Source organism: Canis lupus, chromosome 28 (genome assembly GCF_048164855.1).
Source record: "Canis lupus baileyi chromosome 28, mCanLup2.hap1, whole genome shotgun sequence".
NCBI lineage: Eukaryota > Metazoa > Chordata > Mammalia > Carnivora > Canidae > Canis > Canis lupus.
In genome coordinates this window covers 2,357,101-2,366,609 of record NC_132865.1, presented here as the reverse complement: position 1 = coordinate 2,366,609, position 9,509 = coordinate 2,357,101, and the positions used below count along the sequence as shown (strand labels likewise).

Below are 9,509 nucleotides of genomic sequence, written 5' to 3'. Positions count from 1 at the left end.
TATTTAATTCCTTTAAAGATCTCAGGGAGCCAGGGATCAAGGCTGGGCTTAGAATGTCCTGGAAACCCACACAATCCAAAATGGTGGTGTGGCCCAGTGGAGCTGGGGATCCTAAAATCGTTTAAAAATAATAAAAATCTATTGGGGCACCTAGGCGGCTCAGTCTGTTAAGTGTCTGCCATCGGCTCAGGTCATGATCCGGGGGTCCTGGGATCAGTTCTGCGTTGGGCTCCCTGCTCAGTGGGGAACCTGTTCTCCCTTTCCCCCTGCCGCTCCCCCTGCTTATGTGCTCCTGCACTCCCGCTCTCTGTCAAATAAAGAAATAAAATCTTTTAAAAAAATCCGTTAAATTGTACACCTGAAATACCTGAAACACTGTATATTAACTAATTGGAATTAAAATAAATAATAAATAAAACTAATGCAAATTGCAAGCCTATTATATGTTGATATAATTTTTATGCAAAGTAACTTTATTTTCATTAAAAAATCTGGTAAGAAGATGGCTTTGTTTTACATTTTTGCAGATCTCTAGAGTGGCTAGTAGAAGACAGTGGGTTCTCATATCTGCTTCTGTCTTTGAACTATTACTGTATATTTTTTTGTAAAAATACATGAAGAAAATCCAGCTTCACATAGATACGTAGCTTAAAGAGGAGTATTTGGGGGTGCTTTTTTGGCTTAGTTGGTAGAGCATGTGACTCTTGATCTCAGTGTCACAAATTCAAGACCCGTGTTCGGCCTGGAGCTTATTTATTTTTTTTAATTTATTTATTCATGAGAGACACACAGAGAGAGAGAGGCAGAGACACAGGCAGAGGGAGAAGCAGGCTCCATCCAGGGAGCCCGATGCAGGACTCGATCCCGGGTCTCCAGGATCATGCCCTGGGCCAAAGGCAGGCTCTAAACCGCTGAGACACCCAGGGATCCCAGGCCTGGAGCTTACTTAAGAGAAAAAAGAGTATTTTAAATTTTTTTCAGATAATTGTGGTATTTTTCTTCTTTGATACTACACCAAAAGTCAAGAAAGTGGTGGTTTTTAAAAAAGGTTAGTTGGAATTTGCAATCATGTCGATTAACTTATCAAACTCTGTTCATTGATTATTGATGAGCCTGAATATTTTATTCAGTGTTTGACTTGGATTCAGATATCTTCTTTTGTAGCTTACATTTTCCTGACCTCAGCCCAGTTTTCTATTGGAATGTTGTCTTTGGTTTGGTTTGGTCTTTTCTTATTAAAGAGGCACATAGTATGTGGGGTAAGATTTTAATCTCTGAAGTCATGCTGCTTAAATTCATGCTTAGTATCTGGCACTTAATAGCTGTGTGACTTTAGGAGAGTTTTAACCATTTCTCTGTGCTTGTTTTATCACCTGAAAATAAAGATAATAGTGAAACCCACCTTGCAGGGCTTGAATGAGATAATAGGCATGTTATGGACTGAATGTTTGTGCTCCTCTCCCTTATATGATGAAATGTTGAAACTTTACCACCTAATCTGATGGTATATTAGTAGGCAGGGCCTTTGGGAAATAATTAGGATTAGATGAGTCCATAATGGTGGAGACCTCCTGGATGGGATTAATGCCCTTAGGAAAGAACTTGCTCCCTTTCTGCTTTGTCAGTTGAGGATACAATGAGAAGTTGGCAGCCTGCACCCCAGAAGAGGGCTGAAGGGCTGATACTAGAACTTAACCATGTTGGCACCCTGACTGTGAGCCTCCAGGACTGTGAGAAATACATTTCTGTTGTTTATAAGCTATTGAGCTTATGAAATTTTGTTTATAGCAGCCTGAATGGACTAAGACAATGTATAAAGTGCTTAGAACAGTGCCCATAGCGAGTTTACAAGTGAGCATTTGCTAGTATTATGGCTTTTCTTTTTTAAAAGATTTTATTTATTTATTCATGAGACACAGAGAGAGAGAGAGGCAGAGACCCAGGCAGAAGGAGAAGCAGGCTCCATGCAGGGAGCCCGACGTGGGACTCGATCCTGGGCCTCCAGGATCAGGACCTGGATTGAAGTTGGCGCTAAACCGCTGAGCCACCCGGGCTGTCCCATATTATGTTTTTTTTTTTTTTAAATATATTAATCATCTAAAACTCAGTGCCCTCTGGACATTTCCATTCTGACACCTGACAGGTGGTGCCTATTCAAAAGTTTCCAACATGAATTTCTTTTATTTATTTTATTTTTATTTTTATTTTTTTAAGATTTTATTTATTTATTCATGAGAGACACATAGACAGAGAGGCAGAGACACAGGCAGAGGGAGAAGCAGGCTCCCTGTGGGGAACCCGATGCGGCACTTGTTCCCAGGACCCCGGGGGTCATGTCCTGAGCCGAAGGTAGATGCTCAACCCCTGAGCCATCCAGGTGTCCTCCAACATGAATTTCAACCTCCCCCCCCCCCCATAGCTATTATATTGGCAAAGGATCAGGACACAGGTCATCTACCCTTATTACTAGGGTCAGGAACATAGGATCTGTCCTTTCTCCCCTCATCTTTTTATGCCTAACTGGTGAGTAAAACATGCCAAATCTTCCATGAAAATAACTGTTTAATCTCCCTGTATTTTATTAATTTAGTTTTCATGGTTTTATTAGTCTAATACATTATTTCTTTAGAGCCTAGGATAGAATTGCAGGAATTGTGGGAGAGTGACCCAGAGAGGGTTTTTACAGTGAGAAGAGGATAAGGAGTAGGATCCCAGGGAACCCTAAAATGAAAGAGGAGAGGTAGCACAGAGCCCAGAAAGAGGATTGGGCAGGAAGAGAAGAATAAGGCAGTGATTGCCACTGAAGCATTTGATTTACTTTTGCTTACGGAGGAGTTACTTCCATTTATTTTTCTTAAAACTTATGAATTCTGCTTCTTCATTCTGGAAAAGACTAATAAGCAATTAATCTTATCCATGTTGGACTCAGCCTAGGTACAGGTGAAAGAACATCAGAGCGGTGGCTCAGCCCTTTCTTTTTTTTTTTAAAGTACTATTTCTTTTATTTTTTTTTTTGAAATATTTTATTTATTTATTCATGAGAGACGCAGAGAGAGAGAGAGAGAGAGAGGCAGAGACACAGGCAGAGGCTAAAGCAGGCTCCACACAGGGAGCCCCACGTGGGACTGGATCCTGGGTTTCCAGGATCATGCCCTGGGCTGAAGGCGGCGCTAAACCGCTGAGCCATCTGGGCTGCCCTCAGCCCTTTCTTTATTGGGAAATGTTGGGCAAATGAGAACTCTGGAACTTCAGTTTCTTCATTGGTTAAAAGATGTATAATGAGTTTGTTGACAGGAGAAAATTAGAGTTGTGTATTTGAAAATAATTTGCAAAAAAAAAAAAAAAAGCATAATATAAGATCAGGAAACATGGATATATTTCTAGATGCCGGGCCTTGTTTGAAAAGCCCAGATAGGGGCACCTGGGTGGTCCAGGAGGTTAAGTGTCTGCTTCTGTTCAGGTCATGGTCCCCCCTGGGTCTGGGATGGAGCCTGCTGCTGGGCTCTTGAATTCTCTCTCTCTTTTTAAAAAGATTTTATTTACTTATTCATGAGACACACAGGGAGAAGCAGGCCCCATGCAGGGCGCCCAACATGGGACTCCATCCAGGGTCTCTAGGATCAGGCCTTGGGCTGAAAGCGGTGCTAAGCCACTGGGCCACCGGGCTGCCCTGCCATCAACCCTAAGATTAGGCACAAATACGGAAACTGAGTTTCAGAGAGTAAGTTAAATGGCCTGACCTAGACGAGACTGCACTCTTTACCTGGAGCATGTGCACGACCTATGAATACACTTTCTCTGATTTTAATTGTTAATTAAAATACATAGAACATTACAGAGTGGAGTTAGATATAAGATGGGATTGACCGTATCTCTAGCTGGGCTATCAAGAGGCTGAATTCTGCGCTAAGTATTGAGAGCTAGTCCTTTTTTTCTTCTTCTTTTTTTTTTTTTTTTTGGTTACATTTTTATTTATTTTTCATTTTATTTTATTTTATTTTTTGGTTACATCTTTAAAATTTGAATTCAATCTGCCAACACTCAGTGTGGCACCGGGTGCTCACCCCATCACGCGCCCTCCCCAGGGCCCTCACCCCAGAGCCGGTCCTGAGAAGTAGCAGCCGCTGGGTCCCACCGTGGCCCGTCCCTCCGGCATCCCTCCGGGAAGGGGGTCGGGGCGCTGGTTTCCTAGGAGGAAACCTAGGAGATGGAGACGGGGCACCTGGGAGCACCGAAGGCAAGCTACGCCCGGCTCGCGGCTCAAACTAGGGTGCTCGCCGCCGTCCCCGCGCACCCCGGGGCCCTCTGCACGCGCGGAGGCCGAATCTCCCTGTGACCCGGCGGCTCGGCGGGCGTCTCCCATGGCAACCGCGAGGGGCGTGGCCTAGGGCTAGGCCCCGCCCCCTCTCGACAAGTCGGACAACGATTGGCCCGGAGGCGCGGCGGCGGCGCGGGGGGGCAGGCCTTAGGCGCCCGGGCCGCGCCGCCATTTTGGGTTGTGCGGGCCTCGGGACGGTGCGAGCGCGGCGTCGGCCCGGGAGGTGCGGCGGCTCCGAGGCGGGAGGCGGAGGCGGAGGCGGAGGCGCAGGTGCAGGCGCAGGCGCAGGCGCGCGAGGTCAGGTTGGAGCCGGGCAGCGGCGGCGGGGGCAGCGGCGGCGGGGGCAGGATGAGCGCGGAGGCGGCGGACCGGGAGGCGGCCACCTCCAGCCGGCCCTGCACGCCGCCGCAGACCAGCTGGTTCGAGTTCCTGCTGGAGGAGTCGCTGCTGGAGAAGCACCTGCGCAAGCCCTGCCCGGGTAGGCGCGGCGCCGGCCCGCGGGGGAGGGGCCCGACCCCGACACCCGGATCCCGACCCGGATACCCGCTCCGACTCCCGAGCTCCGACCCGGACCCAGACCCCGACCCCGACCCCCGGGCTCCGAACCCCGTCCCCGGCCCCCACGCCCAGTCCCCAACCCCCTGACCCCCCGACGGCACCCCGACCCCCGACCCGACTCCCCGACCCCCCCGACCCCCGGATCCCCTGATCGCCGGCCCCCCGATCCCCCGACCCCCCCCGAACCCCAGCCGCCCGACGCCCCGACCCCCCCATCCCTGATCCCCGGCCCCCCGATCCCCGACCCCCGGACTCCCGATCCCCTGATCCCCGACCCCCCGATCCCCGGCCTCCCCGATCCCCGGCTCCCCCGATCCCCCCATCCCCGACACCCCCATCCCTGATCCCCGACGCCCCGATCCCCGGCCCCCCCATCCCCGGTCCCCCGATCCCCGATCCCCCGACCCCCGGATTCCCGATCCCCTGATCCCCGACCCCCCGATCCCCGGCCTCCCCGATCCCCGGCTCCCCCGATCCCCCCATCCCCGACACCCCCATCCCTGATCCCCGGCCCCCCGATCCCCGACCCCCGGACTCCCGATCCCCTGATCCCCGACCCCCCGATCCCCGGCCTCCCCGATCCCCGGCTCCCCCGATCCCCCCATCCCCGACACCCCCATCCCTGATCCCCGACGCCTCGATCCCCGGCCCCCCCATCCCCGGTCCCCCGATCCCCGATCCCCGGTCCCCCGACCCCCGGATTCCCGATCCCCCGACCCCCGGATTCCCGACTCCCCGATCCCCCCGATCCCCGACCCTCTCGATTCCCGGATCCCCCATCCCCAACCCTCCCGATCCCCCGATCCCAGACCCCCCCATCCCCGACCCTCCCGATCCCCGACCTCCGATCCTCGACCCCCGGATCCCCGGTCCCCCCGATCTCCGACTCCCCAACCCCCCAATCCCCCGACCCCCGACCGTCGCTAAGCCTTCAGCATCCCGGAGCTGGGCGCGGGGAGGGCTGACACCGCAAAGCCCCGACCCCCCTTGGCCCTTTGACTCTTGGGGGTCTTAGCGTCCGGGAGGAGGTCCGGGAGGAGCGCGGGGTTGGGGGAGGGGGGGCTGGGACACCCCCTGCGGGACTCCGGCCTGAGGCCGCTTTGCCGAGGGAGGGAAATTGCTGTGGGGGGGCTGGTCCCCACGCGGACTCGTTATCATCTTAGGTCCTTTGAACGTTGTGGTTTTCGGGGAGGTTGGGCTGTAAGTTAACGTGAGAACGGCTGGAAGAGTAGGGAAGGCTGATATCCCAGGGAAGGAGGCCTCCAGGCGCTTCTGGATGGAGGGAGGGGCGTGAAAAAGAAGTTTCTTCCATAGGGTTTTGCTCCCAAAGTTCTTGAAGATGTAGCTCGTTCAGTCTCCTTGAGCCCAAAGCGGTGGAGACCACTCTGCCACAGCCATGCTTTTATCCCCTGGATCCTTCCATAGTTTTTTGAATTCATCATTTCTCACACAGTTACTGAGTGCTTTCCGGGGGGCAGGCTTAATGCTGCTCATGTTTTATCTCATTTAATTCAGTCGTCATAACCTCAGGTAGATGGCGGTGTCCTCTATTTTGCATGATGGAAACAGGTGCAGAGAGGTAACTTGATGCAGGTCGCACTAATTGTTAAAACAGTTCCATAGATGGCCTGTCTTCTCTCTCTCTCTCTCTTTTTTTTTTTTTTGGAGAAAAGTTTTAATTTTTATTATTATTTTTTATTCATGAGAGGCAGAGACACAGGTAGAGGGAGAAGCAGGCTCCATGCAGGGAGCCAGATGTGGGACTCACCCTGGGGTGATGCCCTGAGCTGAAGGCAGACACTCAACCACTGAGCCCCCCAGGCGTCTAGAACTGTCTGTCTTCTAATTTGCTGACCTGGAAAACCGTGACATTGTATTCTTTGTTGTGATGTATTTTCTTCTGCACCAGTCTGATCACCATTCTCCTTCCCGCCCTTCCTGGTCTTCCCTGCAATCCCAAACATACCTCTTAGAAATCCTATTCCTTAGTCCCTATAACTACAGAGCTCTTGGAATTCTTTCTGCGGCCAAAAACCAATACAGTGAAACTTTTTGCATCTTCACAATTAGAACTTAAACTTAAGAATTCATTTTCTTTTAAATCCTAGATCCTGCACCAGTTCAACTTATCGTTCAGTTTTTGGAACAGGCTTCCAAACCTTCAGTTAATGAGCAAAACCAGGTGCAACCTCCACCTGATAACAAGAGAAATCGTATTTTAAAACTGCTTGCTCTTAAAGTTGCTGCGCATTTGAAGTGGGATTTAGACATACTAGAGAAAAGGTACATAATATTTAAAAGAAATATGTTTTTGAAGCTCTACTTAGATATTTTGGGTTATTTCTATATATGCTCTTTATGGTAATCAGGCCCTAAAGTGCAAGTTATTTTTCTCTATATTCTTGGTAAAATATTGCAACTGCTTTCAAAAGGTGTAAAGTTTTCGAATGTTAGGTGCATTTAAATCGCCTTTTAAAACATGAACTTGGGCAGCTCTGGTGGCTCATCGGTTTAGCACCGCCTTCAGCCCAGGGCATTATCCTGGAGACCCGGGATTGAGTCCCACATCGAGTCCCACATCGGGCTCTCTGCATGGAGCCTGCTTCTTCCTCTCCCTCTGTCTCTGCCTTTCTCTCTGTGTCTCTCATGAATAAGTAAATAAAATCTTTAAAAAATAAAAATAAAACATGAACTTAATAATGAGGTAGTTTATCATTGCTTGATGTGATAACTAGGGAAAATCCACACATAAACGGTTTTAAATGTTTTAGTCTATTTTTACGTATCTGAAGAAAATGAATGAAAATTAATGATAGTTGTTACATAGTATAGATGATTTGCTGTTAAATAATTCAGTTTTTTTTTTAAGTTTCTTAAGAAATTTATTTATTCGTGAGAGACACAGAAAGAGGCAAAGACACAGGCAGAGGGAGAAGCAGGCTCTATGCAGGGAGCCTAATGTGGGACTTGATCCCAGGACCCCGGGGTCACGACCTGACCCAGAGGCAGACACTCAAACCATTGAGCCATCCAGAATTCAGTTATTTTTACTGATCCTAAATCAATCACTATCTCCTAAACTATTAAAATATCTTAGTGCTTATTTGTTAATAAGTACTATGAAGGCTATGCTGAGTAAATGACTTGCTTTCATCCCCCTTTTTCTCACAATTTAAAGATAAAGTAAAATTCAGAAACAAGGAAATAATAGACAAGTACTTCTAACATTTTTATATAATGTTTGTTGTTTTTTTTTTTCTGTTTTTTAAAAAAGATTTTATTTGAGAGCGAGAGTGAGTTGAGAGTGAGAGTATGGGTGGGGCGCAGGAGGAGCAGAGGGAGAGGGAGAAGCCTACTTCTTGCTGAATAGGGATCCTGACACATGGGGTTCTATTTTTTTTTTAAAGTATTCTCTGCACCCAATGTAGGGCTCAAACTCATGACCCTGAGATCAAGAGTCAGATGCTCTATTGACTGAGCCAGTCAGGCGCCCCTCTCCGTGTGTGTTTGTGTGTGTGTGTGTGTGTATTTATGATTTATTTATTTATTTATAGAGAATGAGTGGGGCACAGAGACAGAGGAGAGGGAGAGAATCTCAGGTTGACTCTCTGCTGAATCAAATCCCACAACCCTGAGATCATGACCTGATCAAAACCAAGAGTTGGATGCCCAACTGACTCTGCTGCCCAGGCACCCCTTCTTTTTCATTTTCCCCCACATAACAATGAACATTTCCCCATTTTATTTTTTGGAGATAATTCCATCATGTGGATAATTTTTTTTTATGTGGATAATTTATTAACTGTTCTTCCATTGATATTTAGTTTGTTTCAGTTTTTCACTCTAGTAAATCACAGCCTTAAATTTTATCTGAATTTTTGGTTATATCTTTAGTACAGATTATTAAATTGCTGACTCAGGTGGTATAAACATTTTTAAATCCCATGATGCATATTGCCGGATGGCATTCCAAGAGGGTCGTACTAGTTTATGTTCTCTCTAGTAGTGTTTAAACACTTTTTTTTAGCGTTAAGCATTGGAATTAAAGGAAAGAATTCTTTAATCTGAGGGGGAGCATATCAAGAGATAGTAATGTGTACAAAGAAAGGGTAATGTATATGGTACAGTTGGAAATTGAACACTGGGATATTTAATAAGCAACTGAAAACTTTTTAGATGCGAAATTAATCCTGTGACTATATTAATTTTTTAAGTTTTATTTAAGTAATTTCTGCATGCAAAGTAGGACTCAAATTCATGATCAAGAGTCACATGCTCTTCCAACTAAGCCATCCAGGCACTCCTGTTAATTTTTTGGAGATCTGTTCTGAAATACTTAAGGAAGAAACGATTTAATGTTAAAAATTTGCTTCACAATAGTATGGGAAGAATGGAAGTAGGTGAGAAAAGAGATGAAACCAGATGAGCCATCAGTTGCTAATTGTTGAAACTAAATAATGGGCACTTGGGGGTTCATTGTTTATGACTACTTTTGTGTATAATTTGTTTTCATAATGAGATTTTTAAAAAAAATTTATTCATGAGAGACACAGAGACAGGCAGAGGGAGAAGCAGGCTCCTCGCAGGGAGCCCGATGTGGGACTCGATCCCAGGACCCTGGGATCACGCCCTG

General features: G+C 47.7%; 1 protein-coding gene across 3 annotated transcripts in view; it reads left to right on the top strand.

Annotated features, from left to right (window-relative positions):
- The first annotated feature begins 4,613 nt into the window (after positions 1-4,613).
- Positions 4,614-9,509, top strand: part of INTS8 (integrator complex subunit 8) — a 50,819-nt gene continuing 45,923 nt past the window's right edge. Inside the window, exons 1-2 of one of the 3 annotated variants that reach the window (XM_072803856.1) lie at positions 4,614-4,796; positions 6,985-7,159. In XM_072803856.1, the coding sequence (XP_072659957.1) occupies positions 4,667-4,796; positions 6,985-7,159 (305 nt within the window). In that variant the 5' untranslated portion in view covers positions 4,614-4,666. The remainder of the gene's footprint in view (positions 4,797-6,984; positions 7,160-9,509) is intronic. The other 2 variants (XM_072803857.1, XM_072803858.1) reach the window with 2 other exon arrangements.